We start from the raw sequence: 24,590 nt of genomic DNA on the forward strand, positions 1-24,590 counted from the left end.
TTGTTCATTAAAACAAATAAACACGTTGTGGTTGGCCTATAAAACAGCTCTAAAAAGCAGAAATTCCCCGCGGCAAACCTATATCTCTCTATAACCCTTCCAAGTGGGGAAAAACCAACCCCTTTTCGTCCACGCTCGATTCTTTTGTCCGCAAGCGAATTTCTGCGCCAGTCGTTCGAACTTAAGGTTAGCCATTCTTGCGCATTTCCGCCCAATTGCCACATCAAAAGCGAAAATCCAGCCGTGCTTTGAAACTGGCTCTCTTGGGCTGGCTGTCCCGGTTTCCCCTTGAGCGCGTCGCAGCGGCACACCATATAATAATAATAAAAAGGAGCCGCCGCCGCGTGTGTGTGTGTGCTGGTAAGCCAAGCACGTACACGCCGCCTCGCTCGCTCGCCTTGTTCCTCCTTTTTGCTCACCTATTTCTGCCCCCATACAATATGTGTGTCTCCTCCGCGTCCACACTATCGGAAAGCGGCTCAGATTCAGCAAGCACACCGCGCGGAATGATGATGGCCACTTTTTGTGCCGAGACCTTTTAAGGGATTATATCGACGCCGCGTGCTTTGCAAATAAACCCCGTGAAACATTGAATAGGGGAAATTATTTTCAAAAGAAACTCTAAAAAGTCATGTTTTTTATTTTATTAAAATATTATTACTTGAAAAGTTAGCCCTAACAGACCAATTTTTAAAATAATTCTGACCAAAAGTGCCCCAAAATACAGTTTTCAAATTTTACCGGTTACGCTCTCTTTTTTGAGCAAAGGAAGTTAATTGCCTCCGGGGCGAAAAAATTAAGAAAATTTAATAATGAGAGGATAAAAAATGGTTCTTTAGAGTCTTGAAAGTTATTTTTATTTTTTAAAAAATTGCAGATTTTCAAAAGGGATCTATGTTTGGCCTCATTAAAATTCACCATTTCATAGTAACGTCAAAAACTGCTTATTTACCGAAATCTGATTAAATTTCCAGTATTTTTCCTACTGTGCAAATGTTTCTCAAATTTACTATTTTCGCAAAAAATTCGTCTGAAAATTTCAACTGGCCGTTAGAGAACCTTCAATTTTTCGGGGAGGGGAGAATCGTATACTAAAAATCAAGTTTATTTATTAGAGAATCATTACAGAAAAATTATTATTTCATATTAATAATTTTTATTATTTTCAGGGGTAAATTCGGAATCTCATAACTCATAAGCTATCATTGCACAAAAAATGAAATATGTTTAAATTAATAATTTGGGATTTCTTTCAGCCAGGGAATGCTAGGTTCACCCCCAAGTTAAACATAGTGTATTTTTCGTAAAATAGTTTCAATTTGTTTCACTCTATATAGATTTAGATGAACCTACCTAAGCGTTAGTGATTGTTTACATCAAGTGACTCGCTTCATAACTTAATTAATGCACACAATTATATATTTAAATTTAATCATATTAATAAATATAAAATCTGTTATATTAAAAATATCTAATAATTATTTATGTATATATGTTATGTTAAATGTATTCATACAAATAAATTAAACTTAAAAATTTGTAAATTTAAAATTATAATAGAATATTTTTTCTACGCTTCCAATTATCATGTGACGATTAAGTGAACACGAATCAGGCAATTTTAAGCTATTAAAACTACTCTTAAAATGGTGTAAACCCATCTAAAAGTTCTAATAATTCGCGTAAGGAACCTTAAAATTTGATCAAATTTAACTTTTTATCATTTTTGATCAGTTTTCCAGTTAAAATATCATTTTTGTCACACTTGAGAGTCAGTTTTTCAGTCATTATCGAAGAATAATTGTTAGCTACCCATCTCTAAAAGATTTGAACCGATAAAAAAGCCAAAGAAAAGAAATTTTCAGTTTTTTTCACATAAAAACCGACTTTCCATGCAAGGAATTTCGATATTAATTTTCAAACCCCTTTTTTACCACCGCCCTGTTAGAGTCGAGCAGAAAAATCTTCAAAATCTGGGCTGGCAGTGTCGGAGTTATCGACTTTTGACACCCTCAAACTAATCTTCGCGGAACAAAGCTCTCATATAAAAGTGGCCTATTGTTCTGCTTTGGCGACATTGTTCCCGTCGGGGGCTTGTACTGTGTCGCCTGTTGTTTCCTGATCGCGATAAGACCTGCCTTTTGTTCCAATCTGGAGGTGACTGTTTCTCGGGCACTGGCAGTTCTGAATTCTAGACAATATTAGAAGGAATAGCCCGTTTTATTGCTTTCGTCCGCCAAAGCTTTCAACGGGGAATATCGCTGCTGACGCTGTAGTGTAATTCCTGTTTGGAAAACACTCGCATACCAGTTTGAATGGCGTCTGAAAGCAATCGAATCTCTCTCTCTCTCTCTATTTTCTGATATGCCTCGAGAAAATCCCTCGGCGGAGGAAATTCCATTCTCTCATTTGGCATTCAGAACCAAAACACACTTCTCGTCAATGGGAAGAGCGACAGAGAGCCGCTGAGATGAGACCCCCGCACTTTTTTATTCTTACTCTCGAGAAAAGAGACGGGGAGAGCGAGAGAGCCTCATCTCGGAAATTTATTCCCGAACATGCGCACGCTCTCAACTGGAGGAGTAAGCGAACGTCTGGAAAACAACAAATCCAAATCACACACAGCCTGACAGATCTGTCGTGCCCTCCGGCCTGCACCAAGGAATTATCTGAGGGGATGTGAAAGGCGGTTGGTTCTTTGCGTATATTAAATTTACAATTTACCAGAGGGGAGCTCTTTATTTTCGGATGAAATAGTTCCATTGATCATTCTTAAAGAGTTTATTGAAGGAAATATTAATTTAAAATGGGTTATTTGATAAATTTGGCATGTTCTAAAATTGAAAAGCTCAGAAATTCAAAGAAGTTTTCGTTAAAATCCTAACCAGATCGGAAATTTCCAAATGGAGAGTTAAAATAACCCTGGAATCCTGGAATTTCATTCTTGACGGTTCCAATCGATCTCATCTGGTTGGCTCTTACGAGACAGCAGCTTCACCTTGAGAGCCAGGAATTGGTACCGTTTCAGCCCTATTTCGTGAATTTAATCATTGAGGAAAACATCAATAAAGAAAGTTATTGATTGCTTCTTGAAAATAGCCCACGCGTTCTTTTGGTTGTAATATGCAGTTGACCATAAATAATTGTTTAGAAAATTCACTTTGAAGAAAAATCATTTTCTTCTTTGAGAACACATAAAAGCTAAGGACAGATTACTGATTTAGTTGATTTTATATAAGAGATAAAATGTCTTGCAGTGTCTATATTAGGCAGCATTTTTTTAAGTCTGACTCTTTAATTTTTCGATATCTCCAGAGCAAAAGAAAGCAAGATTTTTTTAAGGCTATATAACAATACCAGCAAACGCGGAGAGGATCTCAGGCCGAGGTACCCTGGAAAAGGTCGCCAGGGTTGGTCAGATGGTCGGGCTCGTCGATAAGATTCGTTTGAGACCTCGCGACTTGAAATCCATCAATCTGTCGAATTTTAACAAAAATAAAACCATTTTCGCCTATATACACTTGTAAACCGTAAAAAAGGAAATTTAATTATTCTATGGGCGCGAGAAAGCTCAAAATCGGTTTGTAGACCGACGTCGGGTCTGCGTGTGCGATGGATCAGTAAAGATCGCAATCTGTGTTAATTTGCGGAAAAAATAGTGAATTTTCCATTTCCCATGGGAGTGCGAAAACACGTTTTTTTAACTCCAAAGTGAAACGATTTCTGAATTTTGATTAGATCGGTTCATAATCGGTCTCAAATGATTTTCAGATAAATTTCGCGCTGATTCACCGTGGGGTTTGTTTAAATTTTCCCCCAATCGCGAGATATGGCGACCGGAAGCCGATTTTTTTTTTAATAAAACAGCAATTTTCAAAAATTTCCCCAGAGCTCAGGGTGAGCGCCAGTGGGCTAAACTCTCAGGTTATATAATATCATCTTTATCGATCAGGAAATTAAAGGAAACCGATGATTTGGTAACAAAAGCGTCAAAATATCAAAATTCTAGGGCTAACTCTACAGAAGCAAGCTTTTTTTAATTTCAGCATGATTGATTTCCCATCATTTGAAGGTGTGGTTGGACGTGCAAAATTTTCTGCACCGTCAAGAGACAGTGACAAACGATTTAAAACCCGATAGCAAAGCACACGTGGCAGAAATGTATCGGAGAGGAATTGATTTCACCGCACGCCTAAAGCGCAAGCCTTTTGTGAGCATCAGGCGAACCTGTATACATACAATTTATCGCGGCTGTCGAATATATTTCACCAGGACGTGGGTGTCAAAATCAAAATCCGCCAAAGCAGGCAGACTCTTTCACGCACAACCCTGTCTGCCTGCGCGCGGCACATCGTGAAATGGAATCAGAGCAACGAACGAACGCATCAGTCTCTGCTCTGCGCCTTGAGCGCGATTTGCATGAGAAAAAGCCAGAGAAGAGAGGGAGGAAAGCAGGTGGCTCATCGTCGCGAAATTCTTCGTCGTCGGCAAGACAAACATCGGCACGAAATTGGTTTCACTCGATTGTGTGTGTGTCTGCCGAGCTGGCTGGCTGGGACGACCGGGGATTAAAGTGTAGCGAAGGAAATAATTTAGTTTCGCGATCACGCCTCTCCGCGCGCGCGGCGCAGTCAAAGCAGGGACCTTTATTATACGAACGGGCTGCACCCGCCTGGCTCGGCCTGGCCTCGGTGTGTTTGCGTTGTCGGGACGGGAAAGGCCAGATTTATGGGGCCTTTTATTGCCAAATATAGAGCCTGGCAAGCTGTGAAACGCGGGTGGAGGAATTTAGTTCTTGTTGCATGTCAGCTGTTGTTTACGCTTTGTTCCAAAGTACCAGCAAAACGGGTACGTGTTTTGTGTATTGAAATCATGGAAGCTGAGAGGGAAGGGTGTGTTATTAAATTTGACGCATTGGACCACGACGGGCACTTGTTTATTTCCTTTTGTTAACTAAAAGGATGAACGTCCGCAAAGTGGATCGATAAAGGGCGACAATTGGAAATTATTTGAATTTTTGGATGCATTAAGCTGTTGATCGATGAAGAATTTGCTCTACAATTTGCAATAATTAAAAAAGGACCTTGCTATACATTTAAAAATAAAATTCTCCAAAATTTCCAGCGCTTGACCACATTTTCCTCGCATATTTCGATTCCTCTCGACGAGATCTGTTCAACAGCGTTTGAAACCTTTTGGGGAAACTCTTTGTTTTAAAATAAATAGGATTTCAAGTAAGTAGACAGTCCTCACCATTTGAAAAGCATGTTAACTTTCACAAATTAACACTCTATCGAATGGTGTGCGTAATTTAAGGAAAAATTTTTTAAATTCACCAGTTGCATAAACCCTAAGTGTTCGAAGCCGCCAACAGATAGCGCCACCGTAGACTTTCGATTTTAAGGCACTTCCGCTGCGATTTCAGACTCAATTTAGCTGCTGTGCATTCTTCAATTAATTTGCTAATTTTTGATGTTCTGAAAACCAAAATCGGTTCAGCCAATCGCCGTAGAATCGTGAAAAACTATTTTTTGAAATACAAAAATCTTTTCCAACGTTTCTACGGCGAATGGCTGAACCGATTTTGGTTTTCAGCACGTCAAAAATTAGCAAATTAATTAAAAAAAAGCAAAATAGCTAGATCGAGTCTGAAATCGCAGCGGAAATGCCTTAAAACCGCTTCAAACAAAATTTTTAAGAAAGTCTGTGGTTGCGCCATCTGTTGGCGGCTTCAATAACTAAGGGTTTATGCAACTTGTCAATTGTGATTTTGCAATTAATGCTCACCCCTTGATTAGCATGAGCTGATTTTCTCAAACTTTGTAACGGCGATCTGGGATACTTTTAGCTTTTTCCTCTCAGAAGGAATTTTCACAAATTATCTGGTAAATCCGCAATTTCGCGAGTTTATATAATTTTAGTTGCTGTTGGAGAAACTCTTATAATCCAAATATTGTTTGGCAAAAATGTTAAATATAAATATTCAATTATTTGGAGAAACTTAAAAAATTGCAGTCTACATTGGCAATAAGCATTTTCCTGGATGTAAAATTTTGTTCAGACTTCAGACTCTTTTCAAATTAATTATTTTTAGCAGTTTGTTTTGAGTATCATTCCCCTACGTAGGCCTAAACAATTTAATTTTGAACCGAATGACAGGGAAGGTGTGTGTCATAAATTTATTACAACAGGTTCCGCTCTCTATTCCTTGCTTCGAGCACGAGAGAGGCCAAGCTTTGATGATTTTGCTACACGGCCGGCGGAAAATCACGGCGCATACGTGCAAAGCCCTGCTGATGGGGTGACACGTTAATTTCATCCTCATGCAGTCTCTTGCATTGTTGATCCTCGGGGTCTGGCCACGGGAGACAAAACCGTCAAACAGCTGCAACCTGGCGGTCAACCCCATGTCCATAGCGTGCTGTCAGACGGCGCAAAATTGAATAAAAGCAGCTTTCCCGAGGCGTTATATAGGGTCCCCGAGGCCTTTGCTGCTAATCCAATTTAATCCGCTGGCCGGCCGGGCAGTAAAGTCCCTTCGCCATGCGTTAATTCGAGCCAATCTCGCCACGATCGGTCTCTGAGATGAAAAAGAGCCGTCACTCGAGCAAACGCCCCCGCGCCGGTCGAAATATTTTTTATTTTCAGCGCTTGATGAGGATAGACGTGTCCGCGCTTTTTTACTTTTCCTCTCCCTCTGCCCGTGCTTTTTGTACCGAAAAAAAAATAAAATACTCGCATGTGAAAGAGAGAAAGGACGACTCTTTGTGTGCCAACGCGTTGATTTTGCTTTGTTTCGACGTGTCAGTGACGAGACTGCTGTTTTTTTTCAGCTGGTTCGCGAACTTTGCCGAATTTCGCTCCGGGGAATTGAAATGTGCGGCACAGATAGAGAGGCCGCATGCATAAAGTTGATTAGATTTTCTCAATAAAGGACAAAAAGATTTTTTTTTTTTGCGCCGACGAGGAAATTGAATAATTAAATATGCATTTTGGCTTTGTTTTCGTTACTTCCATTATTAATAACTTCCAAAAATATGTGCTGAATATTAAATATTTTCACGGACACGAACCGCAATTGTTCAATAAAAATATAAATAATTAATTTGGAATTTCTGTCCCTCGCAGGTTTGTATTTGCTTACCATCCGGTTTTTTATTCAATTTCTACCAATTTCTTGCGCAAGAAATGAAAATATTTCACTTTTTCCCTGTGAAAATCTAAAATTTGCGGTCAGAGTGGTCAAAATTTCCTCTACTGTGCAGATTTCTTCTTTTAAACTGCCATTTGCTGCCTCAATTTCTCTGAAATTTTATCTCTGACAATTTTTTAAGTCGAGGAATTAGAAAATTATTGAAAACTGAGGCGCAAACATTGCCTGCAAGAAACTGGTTAATTTAAAAAAAAAATCCCGCTTTTTTGCAACCCTGGTCAATCGGTGCTTCACCGTTGTGGCACTAATTTTTACCTTCTTTTCCCTCTTTCCAACAACTTTTTGCACAATTTGTTTTAAATTTTCATTTGAAAATGTTTATTTTAAATCATTTATCATTAAATTTAGAAATAAAGGTGTTGGCAGATATAGCAAAATCGAGAAACAATGGGAGATAACAAATTGCCTACAATTTTCCTCATCTGTCAACTATCTTGGCGTGACATTCCAAACGTCTGGAACTTGCTTTTCAAATCATCTGGATAAGAGAGTTAAAGCGTCAATTTTTGCAACATCTAAAATTAATAACCTTTCAAAATCGTCTATTTCCACTGCAAAAAAGCTATTTAACTTGGCAATTTCTCCTGTAGCTTCGTATGGTATAGAAGCAATTTGGTCTCATTTATCTCTGAATGATCTTAACAAGTTGGAATGTGCTAAATCTAGATTCTTTAAAAAAGCCCTCAGCGTAGACAAGAGAATGAAATCCAGATTTGTCTATGAATTGGTTCAGACTGATTATTTTGTTAATGACCTTAAATCTAAATACTCTCTTCCCTCTACAATTGCCTATGAGAAGTTTTTGAATAATATGAATGTTAAACGACAATCTATTGACCCAAATTTTTTTGAAACCCCTGCTATGTGTAATTTGGATTGGACTAATACAAATTGTAAAGACAGGGCTATGTTAATTAGATATTCTTTTCATGGCTATCATTTCCTCGTCTGTTCACATAAATGTTTTCATCTCGAAGTCACCGCTAATTGTAAATGTATTTATTGTGATTCTTTGCTTTCTAGTATGTACCATTTACTAGACTGTGTCAAAAAACCTTTAACTTTATCACAAGCATTCCGTTATAATAAATAAAATTGTAATTGACTTTAGTTGTACACCGATGGTGTCCAATAAAATGAATAATAATAATAAAATGTTTATTTTCATATTTTTATTACAGCCAAGCTGGATTTTGTAGCTTTTTTGACATTGAATTGAATTAACTTACGCGCTCGAGGCAGAAACTGAATTGAAAATTTTACATCGGATTCATGCTGAAACAAACAAATTTTATTTGGTTTGGATCTGGCAAAAAAGGCAGACAGCTTCATTAAATCCCATCCGCATTAGCGAGTGGCCTACTTCAAAGGCTGAAAAAGCTGATTGGAAGCTGGCGTCTGTTTTTATTTTACCAGCCTCGTTCGCCATCAGTAATATGCAGGCGTTTGTGTTAAAAAAAAACATTGCCCATAATCCGGATCGACCGAGCGGCTCGGTTTGAATGGCACTCGTGTCCTTTTCATCAAATGTTCGCCGCTCTCTCGGTGAGCTAGGCCGAGAACCGAGCCGAAGCAAAACCAAATAAGTGCTCGCTGCATATTTTATCGCGCAAAATGAGTAAAGTTGACAGAGTGCACTTCGAGGAAAGTTCTGAAAACGCTTGAAAAACTTTGTGAAAGGATAATTTTTAATGATTAAACTCCCACGAAGGAAAAGTTCCTTCCTACGTGGAACTAAATTCTCCTTGAATTGCGGCGCTGACGTACGAGGAAAATCAAGCAGGGAAGTTTTTAAAATCTGAGGAAAGTGATAAACAGGGATTTTACGAAAAAATAAACAGCTTGATATAAACCGAGGAAGTTGCATTATTTTCCTTGTGCTTCTGCCTTCACCAGCATCCATCGATAATGTTTTTATTAGTTTTACACAGTTAGAGGAGATGTTTTTTTTATTTTAAGCTGTTCAAATAATTTATTTCCATTAATATACCGTCTTTGACGAAGCTTCTGAGCCCACCAATCGATTCTTGAGGGTTGAATTAGGTAAAATGGATATTTTTGCCGACCAAAAAGTCGAGCGCGACGTGCGTAGCACAAGTAGAACTTTTTTCCCGCCAAAACAAATATGAATGCGAGAAGTGCGCATGCGTCAGAGCTGGCTGGATCTGCCAAAGAAGTCATTCCTTCAGGCAGTCTCTCTGCAAACCAGCTCTGACGCATGCGCACTTCTCGCATTCATATTGTTTTAGCGGGAAAAAAGTTCGCACGTCGCGCTGGACTCTTTGGTCGGGAAAAATATCCATTTAACCTTATTCGACCCTCAAGAATCGATTGGTGTGCTCAGAAGCTTCGTTAAAAACGCTCTTTAAAAGCCCCTCATATTTTTTTAGACTCTCTCATTATCAATTTCCTTTTTAAAAACCCCTTTTAGCAAAATGAATAAAATACTCGTGCTGAAGCATTTTCAAAGCAATAAATATGTAAACGACCCTGTTGTTTCCATACTTGACAGTCGCGTAGAGAGAGCCGAAGGTATTTTGCCGAGCAGGGAAGGTTGTAATAACTTGGTAATTTATTCATCGCACACGAGTTTTCCATTACTCGGAGATACACTGGCAATTGCTGCGCGTGTTGGTTGTTAGGGGATGCATGGCAGGCGCGAAACAAGATCCGGTCGGTGGCTGCTGCTCACGCGTCTGTCGCTCTCCTGCGTATCAATTTCCGATATCCATATAAAACACACGCTGCTTAGCCTTTGAACCTGCCGCCCACAGAAGCTCGTTCCCTTTGCCGCTCTTGAATATTGAATGCATCCCAGCCCAAACTCACTCATATTGTGTGGCATCAGCAAAAGGAATTACCACTAGAGACTGCGAAATGCAAAAAAAAACTTTCTCGTGAGCAGACCAGGCAGACAGCTCCGCGGAATGTGCGCGATATATATTCAGGATGGGCAGAAATGTTTTTTTTTACGTCAGTTTAGAAGGTATTTATGATGTGAAAATATGAAATTGAAGTGAATTGATAAAACGGAAAACAGTTGAAATTAATTTATATTGTTGTCTAAAATTAGCAGATGATCAAATTGTTGAGTAATATTTTCAAAAATGTTCATTAACAATAATTAAATTTCAGAGTTTGCAAAATTCATCGAAAAATTTAATCAGTCTGCCTTGATTTCGATTCCTCTTGTCACGATCTATCGAACAGTGTGCGTATTATTCGTTTAAAGTGGAATGATACTGGGCAACAATTGAAAACTATTTAAATTGATGGATGCCTTAAACAATTGACCGATAAACAATTTGTTCAACAATTTGCAATAATAAAAAAATGACCTTCCTACAGTAAAAATTCAAATTTTGCCAATTTTCTCCAAAATTTACAGTGCTCGAAAACATTGTCTTGGCATATTCCGATTCCTCTCGTCGAGATCTGTTCAACGGTGTATGCCACTTATTGGGGAAACTCTTGGTTTTGAAATTAAATCGGATTTCAAGTAAGGAGACAGCCATTACCATTTGAAAAGCACGCTAACTTTCCAGCCAATTTTCTAAAAAAATTACAGCGCTCCTTAGGTCAATTTAGGCTTTAACTGAATCCTAAGGGATGAGTTTATGCATTGGCAACAAGCATTTTCCAGGCTTTTCCAGTAACATTCCTCTTCTGCAGTTTTGCGCATTTTACCGACACACATATACATGCGTTTTTATAGTAGATAAAATTTTGGTTGATGGATACCCAAAAATAGGGATTTTACCAAAGCCACTGGTTGCACCTGGAGACTTAAAATTTAACCCTCACCATAATTGTCCAAAATTTCAGATTTTTTGGCGCGAATAATAACTTCTTTCGGGTTAAATTAGGAAAAATGCGGAAGAAACCCAAAGCTGGTGTTTTTTCTATCGGTTTTTGTGTGCAAAAAACTAGTGGTGCATTTTTGCGCATTGCAAAATTTGCGAACTCTGGCTAGATTAGCATGCAAAACATTGCTTTTCGTAAATTTAAATAGCAACTTATACAATTTTGGTCCTTTCTCAATTTCTTGATAATATTTTAGAAAATTAAATATTAATTTTTCAGAATTTGGCGGTACGAATCTACTTTTGGCAGCAAACTATACAATTATAACGAAAATTTGAAGAGAAAAAATGGAGAATTAAGTGCAATCAATTGTTTATCACCAAATTGTAAGCAATTGTGAGGAAAAATCCTCTGCACAGGTTGCTTATTTTGTTTTTTAGTCTGTTGCTGGGGCTGTTGATTGGCCGAAAAAATGAAATAATATTCAATGTGACGGAGGGAAAGAGTTTTCATAATTAAAAATAAATCTAACTCTTGCAAGCTGAATTTTACGGTTATGAAGTTCTTTTATTGCATGCGATTGTATTTAAATCTTAAACTAAAGGAAACTTCGACTTTTCCTATAGCAAATCATGAATTCCGACTGTTAAATGTTTATGCATAAAAGGATACGAGTTTATCATACGAGCCCTCCCGTGTATATTCATGATAGTCTACGCAATAAAACTCGTATCTAAGGTTTGCATCGAAAGCTCGCACGGCGCAGCAAAAAAACTCATCTTTCGACCTTGGCTGCTGCTGGTGCAGGTGTTCTCGCTGGTGCTGACTGCTTTATATTAAGTGCCGAGTTATTTGTTTAGCTAAACGTCTCGAATAAATTTTCCGCGAGACAATGTCGAATATTTCACAAAAAAATGCAATAAAAAAAGTAAACGTCAGATCGAGTTTGGGCTGTCAAATTCTTGCAGTGAATAACGAGGCATCGTGGCAGTTCCGTCGGTGTTTATCTCGTTTCACGCTTGAGCAGGAAACCCTACACCCTACAGATCCGACAATTTCACCCTTTCATGTCGGCAGGGAGAGAGAGAGAGAGAGAGAGAGAGAGAGAGAGAGAGAGAGAGAGAGAGAGAAATCCGACGATGCGGAATCTGAACAAAAAGCAGCTCTAATTTGGAAAGACACAGCTCCGGATTCCGTCTTTTGCAGCGGAAACCCGATCCAGGCCCGCCCGCCAGGCAAGCAAGCAGAGTCCATAATATTAATTAGCGACAAGGGGGCGGGTATCAAGTAGAGTGCTGCTCTTCTCCGGTTTTCGTTTGCCTCGCCCGAAAGGCTGCAAGGAGCAAAAACCATGAGTTTTTTTCCTTGCCCGGCCCGCCGTTGGCGCATCCTCTTTTTAATTATTCTGTTAACTTGATCTGCCTGTCGGAGCGCGTTTTTGCCAGGAATTCGCTGGCTGGATGGCAGCTCTTTAATTAAAATGTTTGCGAAATTCTTTGCTGCGCTGCAGTTTGAGACTAGTCTTTTGTGGTGCGGGGTCTAAATTTGGACAGAATACGCGAGCATCCTCTTCAAGTGGAGAGCATTCCGACCATAAAAGGAGCTGAAAACATCTCAAATGTTTTCACAAGGCTCTTCCTTGTTGGTTCTATTTTATTGCAATATCAACATCACTGATCTTCCTCCACAGTCAGAAATGTAAGAAATAATTCCTACTTCAATCATACTAAGACCTGAATACGAATTTTAATATTTTTATCATATCACGTCATTTGACTGTAATAATTTATTCATTATTAAATGAAATTCCCTTTGAGGTTAAACTCTCTCGATCGAGGAAAGCATTTTAACAAGGTTGACGATGACGGTTTTCCATAAAATCAGCTTAACAGTGATGCGCTTTCACAGAGTGAGCTGTTCCGCAATAGTTCTACAATTGAGTTTTTTACACGGTTGACATTCTGTCAGAGGGAATTAAATTAATGATGATGTTCATCGTGCTTATAATATCACATCCAGACAGAGTAGAGAGGATGTCACAAAGGGGTTAGTTGGAAACTATTTCTGCAATCTCTCCATGACGCAACCAACGAGCTTCAAAATCGAAACTATTTCCTATTAAAGTAGGATGTTTGAAATGCGCAATCATTTAATTCGACTAATTAGCTGTGTCTGCTTTGAACTAGGGCATTTGCGTGTCCCAATTTTGGCAATCAACATTTTCAGTAGTATTGAGAGATAAATGAATAACAAGACTTCATCCTCTTTGTTTAATTGAAATCAAGTTCTGTACACGTGTCAATGAAAATTTTTACTCCTTAGTCTGATAAACATTTTGGTGTGTGTTTATCAATCCAGAATGTTGATTTAGAATCAGAACAAAAATTTAGTTTTATTATTTAATTAAATTAAATTGCTGTTTAATCAGAAGCAAAAATGATATTATTTTTGTCCAGTGGGGTCCAGATGTGCGGTAAAATTGGTTCTAACTGCGCAAATCCAAGATGGCGTCTGAATGTGGGAAAGAAAAAGCTCTCTTTGGATTGCCGTACGAGTGTCAAGAGTTTGTTTTTACGATCCAAAAGACACAATTAGTACAAGTAATGCAAATTATGTCACAATATTGACGAAAACTTGGTTCTTTTCGCGCATTTTCACGTGACCGTTTTTTCGCGCCATACTCCACCGGACGCCATATCTGCGCGTCGCACGAATCTGGCCCCAGCTGATTTTTTTCTGAATATGTCAATTTTTTAAACATTTTTTGAGGTGTGATTAGTATTACTAAATATTTTAAAATGTGAGCAAAATCATAAAAATGTCTCAGTTTCGTTCACATTAGCAATACTTTACAGAAAAAAAAAATTGAAAAATCATTTTACTTTTCCTTGAAAATTAGGAAAAAGCTAACACATTTCCTAATTTAGAAAATCGGCTCAAAAGTTTGCATGTTAATCAAGCGGCGAGCACAGTCTCCTAATTGAAATCTAAAAAGCAAATTTAGCTCATAATTCGCGCACACCATTGAATAGATCGCGACGAGAAGGATGGAACTAAAGCGAATAAAATCATTTAATTCTTCGAGAAATTTGGAAAAATTAAAATTAAATCTAAAATTTAACTTTCCTTGGTCTTCTTGATTTCATAGTTGCAAATTGTAGAGATAAAAAATACAGTACATCGATGAACCACTAGCTAAAGCCAACAATGCGAAATTTTCTTAACTGTTGGCCAATAAAGCTCTACTTTGAATTAGCAATGTGTACATATTTCCTAAATAGTTGGTTTTTAACCAGAGATTATTTTAATTTCTATTGTTGTCTGTTTCCTGAAGTAATTTTTCGAGCCAGCAACGATTATGTTTGCGAAAAATCAAGTGTGACTCTGTTCACCACAAAAATAATTTAAATTTTCTCATCGCGAATTCAGATAACTTAAAAATGCCATCTTAAAATCTTAAATATTTTTGTGGCAATTTTACCAGCAAACTCAATTCCCGATTTTCCAGATCCAGAACGATTTTTTTTAGCATTGATTTTCCACCCTCGGCGTTCGTTACACAATGCGTCTTTACGGGGAGCGACGTGTTGTAAAATATCGAGGGCAGTGGTGAATAATTGGCACGCTCGCGGTTTTACAAGCAGATATACATCACGGGCGGCGGGCAATCTGCAAATTGGCTGCCGGCGAGTGACATTTCCGGCGCTGCGGGGGTGGCGCGAGTTCTCGGTCGGCCATAAATCTCAATTAGTCGAATTAGCGCAAGCAGCGTGATTGATGGCTCTTGTGTGTGTGTGTGATTGCAGGGCGAGCTGACCAAAGGGTTCGCGACGTACTTCGGCTCCTTCCGCCGCTGCAACTACCCCGTGCTCAATGACAAAGGACAGATCGAGCTGCTCGAGGCCTGCGGCAGATACTCCACGTAAGTACCATAGTATACCCTTTCCGCTCATTTCACTTCGCGTAAAAACGCGGTTCGTGCGCTGGTCAATCTCTTTTTGTTTCGGCTTCAGACTTTTTACTCTGTTTAATGTAGCATTAAGGCATTTAATTTAATATTTTTTCTTTGCGTCTGATTTTCTTTCAGACACTAAAATCGTCTTAAGCTTTCCAAACCATCTAAATCGCTATCGAAGATTTGCAAAAAATGATTTACGATTTGGAGGCAATTTAGATCATTTTGTAAAAATAATTTTATCAAATAGATATTAAATATTCTTTTTTAATTTTATATGCAGAGCGAATTACCTCTGAACATTAAAATTGATTTTTTTGTCTAGATTTTATCCATTTTAGTAGTTAATAAAATTGATGTTACAATTGCTATAAGTGGAAAGGCTAAGAATTTAAAACAAAAAAAAGTTTCACACATTATCGTTTAGCACAGCGGCTGTTTCGGCCCTTCAGGCTTCAAAAACCTTCAAACCTTAATCCAAGTTTGCAGAGAAGAGATATTTAAGAATCAGCAAAAATTGACAACGTCCGCCTGTATTTTTCTGATTTTTTCATTTTTAAATATCAATCATTTCCAGTTTTTCACGACGATATTTTCCCGAAAATCAGGCTTTCAATTAGATTTTTCTTGTTGATTGATCGTTTATTTTCACTTTCGTTGTGTTTTGTAATTAAAAAGGGCAGTTTGACCAGTCAATTTTGTAAATAATTACTTATTAGGAGATAGTTTCTTAAACATATTTTTTCACCCTGTTTGCTGACTTCTAAAGAGCTTAGGAAAAGTTTTGTACCCCAATTATGATTTATTTTCGTTGAAACTCGCAAGAGCAGGCATAAAAATATGTGAAGAGGCTATGTAATCATGTCAAAGGTATTGCTGCGCCCTAAAAACGTAACATTGATGGCAAGAAAAGTGAAGGGAAATAGATAAAACTGTTTAATTTGTTGCAAAACGCAGTAAAGAGACGTCAAAATTGTGGTGGCTCTGACTCTCTCTGACTCTCTCCCCCACTTTGTGCTAGTGCGCCCTGTGCTCTTGTGACTTCTCACCCCCACTTAAGATGGTGCTGAAAACCTCCAGAAGTTTCCCCCATCTCAAAATGTACTTTAATTAACAACATTAATTAGCTGACTAATTGTGTCCTCAATTCATCGATATTACAATTTACAATAAACTCTGACAATAAAGGCAAACCCAATTTCACCCATATTAGTAATGCACAGCAATAAATATGATTCAAATAAAACTCCACTTCGCGACGCACTTTATGGCCAGCCGTTTTGGCCAGTCTCTGTTCACTCAGTCTAATAAAGAAAGAAGTAAGAAGTAAAGTTAAAAATCAGTAGTTGAGTGTTTTACTTCATACGACTACCGCTCCTACATTTTGGTGACCCCGACGCTCCGACTGCACGGACACCTTACCTGGCCGCACCTGGATGCCTACCTAGGACTACCTGGCCGCACCTGGATGCCTACCTAGGACTACCTGGCCACACCTGGATGCCTACCTAGGACTACCTGGACGCACCTGGATGCCTACCTAGGACTACCTGGACGCACCTGGCCGACTACCTAGGACTACCTGGACGACTACCTAGGACACCTGGATACCTGGACGACTACCTAGGACACCGGGACGACTACCTGGACGCCTGGAACACCTCGACGCCTACCTGGAGGATCCCTGGCCCAGCATACCTGTCCGGCTACACACCTGGATCGACGCCCAGCTGCAAAAGCAATATTTTCGTCTCTGCGGACTGCCTAGCAACAGAGATGCAAGCAGAAGACGTGGAAGCCCCCTCCGTCCAGAACATCACCCAGCTTCGCCTACCCGACTTTTGGAAAGGCGACGTCGAATCTTGGTTCGAGCGTGTCGACGCATTTTTCACCCTCCGGCGGATCAAAAGTGACGAGCAACGTATCGCCTGGATTAAACAAGGCCTTCCAGCAGACATCTACGTGCAGACGCGCGACATCTTCAGGAACTTACCCGAAACAGACTCCTATAACCACGTAAAGGCGGAAATTTTGAAACGCCTTGGTCCAACCAAAGACCAAAAACTGCAACAGCTGCTGGCGAGAGAAGAACTGGGGGACCAAAAGCCCTCAACCTTTCTCCGCAAATTGCAATGCCTCGCAGATAAGGAAGGTACTGACGACATGCTGCGCACGATCTGGATCAACCGGCTTCCGAACGAAATCCGCAAGCTCCTTGCCACACAGACCGCCTGCTCCCTGACGGACCAAGCAGAGACCGCTGATCACATTTGGAATATTCTTGGCAAACAACAGCACACTTTTGCTGCAACCGCGACCCGCCCACCACTAGTGGCCCTTGATCCATATGACGACTACCGACGCCTCATCGAAAAGAACCAGCGCGACATGCAACAACTGGTGTCTGGCGTGCTGGACAGCATCCAGTCCTTGGCCATCAGCCTCAAACAAGACCGGGGACGAAGCCCTCGTCGCCAGGACTTTGTTCAGAATGACAGAGTGGACGACAGCAAGAAATTCGATCGTCGCCGCAACCGCAGCCGATCTCGTCCTCGCTTCAACTCCGACGGCACCTGCTTCTACCACGGAGAATTTGGCTCCAAGGCACGGAAATGTCTCGAAGGATGTAAATTCTTCCAGCCGGGAAACTTAAACAGCAAGTGCTAGAGGCGGCAACCACTTGCTCCTCTCCATCCGGCCGCCTCTTCATCAAAGACAGGCAAACAAATATTGAATTTCTGGTTGACACAGGTTCTGATGTGTGCGTTTTCCCACGCAAACTTGTGAAAAACCTTGACTCCCTCGCTAAAACCTTCTTGGACCTGACTGCGGCCAACGGATCTGCAATCAAAATCTACGGTGTGCTTAACATCAACCTCAACCTCGGGCTGCGACGAGAATTTTCTTGGAACTTTGTCGTTGCGGACGTAGGAAAACCAATCATCGGTGTCGACTTTTTAACTCATTACGACCTGCTGGTGGACATCAGACGGCAGAAACTCATTGACAACCTCACCAGCTGCTCCGTTATTGGTATCAAGCCAACAGGTAACTGGCCCAGTGTGAAAACTATCACCGGCACTGGCCCCTTCTTCAACATCCTCAAAGACTTTCCTGAGTTGACCCGCCTGCCTTCCCACGACAAGATCATCAAGCACAATACCGTCCACTACATCAAAACAACCGATGGACCTCCTGTCTTCACCAAACCTAGACGAATGGATCCACAACGAGAAGCTGCTGCTCGAGAACGTTTCGCGTCTTACATCAAGTCTGGCAAGATGCGTCCCTCGCGCAGTCAATGGGCTTCACCTCTCCACACTGTCAAGAAAAACGATGGGACTTGGAGGGACTGCGGAGACTACCGCATGCTCAACGCTAGGACAGAGCCCGACCGCTACTCCATCCCGAATATCCAAGATGCCACTGCCAAACTCGCTGGCTGCACCATCTTCTCCGTCCTGGACATCCCTAAGGCCTTCTACCACATCCCTGTCCACCCACCGGACATCCCAAAGACGGCAATCACGACACCATTTGGTTTGTACGAATTTCTGTACATGCCTTTTGGACTTCAGAATGCAAGCCAAACTTTTCAACGCTTCATGCATGAAGTAACACGAGAACTTCCCTTCGTGTTTGTCTACATTGACGACATTCTTGTCTTCTCACGGAACGAGAGGGACCATGCAGAACATCTACGCACTCTGTTTCAGCGTCTTCAGGACTATGGCCTGGTACTCAACGTCTCCAAATGCGTCTTCGGCGCGTCAGAGATTGACTTCCTGGGCTACAAGGTTTCTGCGAACGGTATCCTTCCTCTAGACAGACACATCAAGACCATCGTCGACTTTCCTGTGCCCCAGACGGTCGACCAACTACGCCGTTTCCTTGGCCTTCTCAACTTTTATCATCGCTGGATGCCTCACATTGCCTTGGACCAGGCTCCAATCAACGCAATCCTGGCACTACCAAACCTGAAGAAAAAGTCAAAAATCTTCATGACTCCTGAAGCCATCAAAGCCTTCAACACCTGTAAGAAGAAGCTGGCTGAAGCCACCAAACTCGCTCATCCTCAGCCAAATTGTCCTTTAAGCATTGTTACCGACGCTTCGGACATTGGCATGGGTGGCGTTCTTCAGCAATTTGTGGATGGAGCTTGGCAACCTCTAGGTTTCTACTCGAAGAAGCTCTGCCCGGCTCAACAGAAGTACGTGACCTACGACCGTGAGCTGCTCGCCATCTACTCAACCATCCGCTACTTTCGTCATCTACTTGAAGCAAGACCATTCACCATTTACACCGATCATAAACCACTAGCATCTGCCTTCAAGGAAGAAGGAAAGAACCGCTCTCCCCGTCAGATACGACACCTCGACTTCATCGGACAGTTTTCTACGGACATGCGCTACCTGCCCGGAAAAGAAAACATCGTGGCAGACGCTCTCTCCCGCATCGAGGTCGAGGCTCTGTCAACACTTCCAGTGGACTTCTCGGCCCTGGCGCTGGCTCAAGAGACTGACCCTGAGCTACAGAGCTTTCTTAAAGGAGGGACTACGCTTCAGCTGCGACAAATTCAAATCCCTGGAAAAGACCAATCGATCTACTGCGACATTTCTACTGGTCGTAACCGCCCATTCTTGACTTCTGATTTCAGATTTCCCGCATTTAAGGCACTTCATGGACTTGCCCACCTGGGAATCAAAGCTTCTGTGCGACTGGTATCGCAACGTTTCGTCTGGCCTGGCCTCCGGAAGAACGTCATTACCTGGACTCGGGCCTGCAAAGACTGCCAACTCTCTAAGGTCTCTCGGCACGTAACGACTCCATGGCAGACTCACCCCCTCCCTGAAGCTCGATTCGCAGTTCTCAACCTGGACTTGATTGGCCCACTACCACCAGCTAACGGATACAAATACTGCCTAACCATCGTGGACCGCTTCACTCGTTGGTGTGAGGCCATACCTTTAGAAGATGCAACCGCTGACCACATTTGTCGTTCTTTCCTGTTCAACTTTATCGCCCGCTTTGGCTGCCCTGTCAAGATCATCACCGATCAAGGACGACAGTTCGAGAGTCACCTGTTCCGTCAGTTCGCCCAACGCTTTGGCATCACCCTGGCACGCGCAACTGCCTATCATCCTCAGAGCAACGGCCTGGTGGAACGTATGCATCGCACCTTGAAAGCTGCCTTGATGTGCCACAAAGATGACACTTGGTACGATAGCTTGCCACTCGTCCTTCTTGGTCTCCGCTGCCTCTACAAGGAAGACCTTAAAGCGACCCCTGCAGAACTCGTCTACGGCGAACCCCTGCGTCTGCCTGGCGAATTCCTTGGAAACACCGATTTCGATGACATCAGCGCCTCTGAGCTGCTGCGTCAGCTTCGGCAAAACTTCTCCACACTCCGTCCCGTTCCTGCTGCTCACCACGCTAAAGCCAAAGTCTTCATCTTCAAAGACTTGGACACCGCACCCATGGTCTACCTTAGAACGGACGCAGTTCGGACATCGCTCCAGCCTCCGTACACTGGCCCGTACGAGGTGTTGGCGAGGACCGAGAAAACTTTTACTCTTCGGATCAAAGAGAAGGAAGTCGTGGTCTCTAAAGATCGCCTCAAACCCGCATACAGCCTGCCTGACGACACACCAGCCGTCCACACTCAGAGACCATCTCGGCAGACTCAGCCACGGGTACCTCCACCGCTACCTCCACCGCCACCTCCACGTCCTGAGGTTGTAACCAGATCAGGTCGGCGTGTACGATTTTTGGACCGTTATCAAGCGTGACATCCTGTCTTAAAGGAGGGACTCCTGTGGTGGCTCTGACTCTCTCTGACTCTCTCCCCCACTTTGTGCTAGTGCGCCCTGTGCTCTTGTGACTTCTCACCCCCACTTAAGATGGTGCTGAAAACCTCCAGAAGTTTCCCCCATCTCAAAATGTACTTTAATTAACAACATTAATTAGCTGACTAATTGTGTCCTCAATTCATCGATATTACAATTTACAATAAACTCTGACAATAAAGGCAAACCCAATTTCACCCATATTAGTAATGCACAGCAATAAATATGATTCAAATAAAACTCCACTTCGCGACGCACTTTATGGCCAGCCGTTTTGGCCAGTCTCTGTTCACTCAGTCTAATAAAGAAAGAAGTAAGAAGTAAAGTTAAAAATCAGTAGTTGAGTGTTTTACTTCATACGACTACCGCTCCTACAAAATAAAGACTTAGAATTCTTTTATATTTTTGGTCATTTTGTTCGGTCAAAAATGCTCTAAAATAGTTAAATTGCATTTTTAATTTAAGGAAAAACTCAAGTTTTGGGAAAAAAATGTGTTTTATTGCATGAATCGAGCTCATTTTACACACCTCTGTACTTTTTGCTAATCAAGATACAAGATGACATCGAAACGTGGGAAACTTTGGACTCTCTATTGCTTAGTGTACGAGTGTCACTAGAGTGTTTTTCCGATCCAGTACCCTTCAATATTTTATTTAAGACAAATTAATCATATCACTCTGTACAACATTGTCGAAACACATTTTCTTTTAGCCATTAGAATGCGTCGTATCCCAGCCGACGCTATGCTTGCACGTCGTGCGAATCTGGCTCCCGCGGGTTTACAAACTTTTTTAATACATTTTAAGTGTTGAATATCTAATTACATAATCTTTTTACCTACCCACATAACACTGTCATTCCAGAAACAATCTCTAGTGCAGTCTCAAAGCAGCATATTTAATATTTAATATTTTTCGTTCCATAATAAACAGAAAAGTTGAATATGCGGGCCCTAAACGACTAAACATGCAATATTTAGGTGGGTTTCGTTCAATTTTATTTGCCGTGCCGTGTCTTGACATGTCTTAGCTTCATTTCGATCCATTTTTTTAAATCACATCATTTGTGTAATTTATAATTGTGGACTTTTTGGATTTTTCATTTTTCTAATCAAATTTACTGCCGCTTTTTGAAACGAGCCAGACTCATCGCCATTTTTCAGCGTGACGTGGGGCTTAGCAACAAAACAACGCGGCAACGAGCCGATATAATCGTGCAAGAAGGTGCTAAATCATGTGAGATTGGAAAAAGCCGACGGCGGGACGGCAAAAACGGGCGCAGGACAGGTGTCGAGTGCGTTTTTTGCTCACTTTTTCGGTAATGGAGTGGCGCGCGTTTCGCGAATCAAGGCCGCGCGCGTGATTCTCTCCGCCGCGCGTAATTGGATCGGCAATCAAGTGTGTGTGTGTGTGTGTGTGTGCCGTGCGGCAAAGGAAAAGGGAGAAAGAGGGAAAAGTTTTGCGCTCCGACAACTCCTTCTCCGACGGGGCAAATTCATTAATTGGAAAACTTGCTGCCGAGTGTGTGTGTATGCAACCCGCCCGCCCAGTCCGCCCGCCCGCACGACTAACTTTGCCGACCGCAGGCCGCAAAACCACGCGGCCCGATTCTTTTGGCACGTGTTCCTCGCGTATAAGGGCGGTGGAAGGAAAAGTTGCCTGATCGCTTTCGCCTCAGACTTAATTGCCGTCGTTGCTAACAAGCCCTTTTCCGCTTTGTTTCGTATATTTTTTTCACTCGATTTAACGCTGTTTTTTCCTTGTTTGCAGATAGAAGTAGTGTTTTACCTGATTTTTTTGTTTGAAAAAAAATCGTCACCCCTGAGACTTTTTTTCCATTATTTTTCGGATGAGTAAAACATATTATTTGAGTCAAAAAAGGAAAATTATTTGGTTATAAATAAATGAATATGGATCTAAATGCAATTCACTATATATGGTCACTTAAAATTTGAGGCTAATTAGATGTAAAACAAAAAAATTCTAAAATTTCTAACATTTTCGGCGCAAAATGTGACCGTTTTGCGGTTAAATTAGGAAAAAGGGGGACGATCCATTTTTTACTCATTGTAAAATTGGCGAACCCTGATTAAGAGACCAATTAATTACAGAAACTGATCTAGCACTGGTTTTTGTTGCAATTTTGGCCTGCCACAGGCCTCTAAAACCATCCACCAAGGCGTGTGCTTGCAATTTTGTTGTTGTTGACGATGTGACAGTGAGTTGATTATTTGAAATTATAGCAAGTTGGCAAAAACGTAATTGAATAAAATATATTTTTAAAATTATGCACCACGTTATCATCCGCAGGCGAATCCAGTGGAGCGAATAAATAAATGATGCCATATGATTTTTGAAAAAATCAACAAAACTATAAAAAATGCCATTATTCAAATAAACAATTCTCCGTCACAACGAAATGCCATGGCTTGACTCAACGAAATTTACACCAGAAATCAGACTTTACTAATAGATTTGCGTCAAAAAAGGAGCTTCGACCAAATGTACTCAATATTATGTGTGTTAAGAGATTAAATTCAGAGATTTATGTTATTTGTTATCATCCTAAAATTTAAACAAAAGTGTGGTTTTCATTCCAGATGTTCTCTTATGGTATTATCAGGATAAAGGCTTAAATTCTTACAAAAGTTAGTACAAGATTTTTAGAGAAATGATAGTTTAATTTTTAGACGTATTTTTTCACAATTTAGTTAAAAGAGTTATTTACAAACAACAAACATAGTTGATTCCTCTCGTTACGTTAAATATTTACACTTAAATATTTCCTCGATTTGGGTAGTTTAATATAAATTTTCATCGCCCGAGATAAAAGTAGTAGACAAAAAAATGAGAATTCGGAATTTTTATGTCTTTTGTACTTTATTCATTGTTAAACTCACGAAAAGCTCTATAATTTATTCTTCTCCTAGAAGTCGTATAAAAAAAATAGTTTAGTCAATCCAATAGCAGACATGCAATTGCCTATTTCAAGTTCTGGACTCTAAGGAAATGCCTCGTCTATACACAATTCAATCTGCTCTGCTCCACATAGAATATGCATTTTGCTGTTCCGCCCTGGGCGATGAAATTTCTGATTCGTGCCGTCGTCGTGTGTGTATTTGACTTTGTTGTGTGTGCAGCAAAGCGAAAACATCCGTCGGCCGCGCGTACAGCAGTGAGTGTGGCCCGAGAGACGAATAAAAATCGACTGAATGAACGCACGGGCGGGCGGGCGGGCAGCGCGGCGCCGCTCGACCCGCGAGACTCGGCGTGCCGGAAGAAAAGCGATTGGAAAAAAGCAAACAAAAATGCAAATCGATTATTTCCCTCTTTGCCTCTCGTGCGCCGGGCTTATTATCGGGGGAAACGCGTGGGAAATTCTGGATCAGCGTTGGAGTGTTTGTGGCTGGAAATGAAAGGAAAATGCTCGCGCAGAGTGACGTGAGCCATTTATTTGCTCACGAGACTCAAAGCGACAGAACGTCCATTGCAAAAAGTACGAGCTCACTCACGTGGATTGGTATTTTTATTTTCCGATACCACGATGTCTGGGGTGCTTGAGATTGACGGGGACTCAATAAAATAGGAAATAGGTCCTCTGAATTTTACACAGAGACTTGGGCGGGAAAGGAAAGGATAATTTAGCTCATATGAGGCAAAATTGAAAAATATCTACTGGAAAAATGTTGTAATCTTGATTATAGAAATTAAAGACCGTCTTTGACGAAGTTTCTGAGCACACCAATCGATTCTTGAGGGTTTAATTAGGTAC

At 41.0% G+C, this 24,590-nt stretch overlaps 1 protein-coding gene across 1 annotated transcript in view; it reads left to right on the forward strand.

Moving 5' to 3' along the window:
* Positions 1-24,590, forward strand: part of LOC135945797 (LHFPL tetraspan subfamily member 1 protein-like) — a 72,537-nt gene that overhangs the window by 15,284 nt on the left and 32,663 nt on the right. The window contains exon 2 of the mRNA XM_065493676.1: positions 14,824-14,939. Coding sequence (XP_065349748.1) covers positions 14,824-14,939 — 116 coding nt within the window. The remainder of the gene's footprint in view (positions 1-14,823; positions 14,940-24,590) is intronic.

Source organism: Cloeon dipterum, chromosome X (genome assembly GCF_949628265.1).
Source record: "Cloeon dipterum chromosome X, ieCloDipt1.1, whole genome shotgun sequence".
Taxonomy (NCBI): domain Eukaryota; kingdom Metazoa; phylum Arthropoda; class Insecta; order Ephemeroptera; family Baetidae; genus Cloeon; species Cloeon dipterum.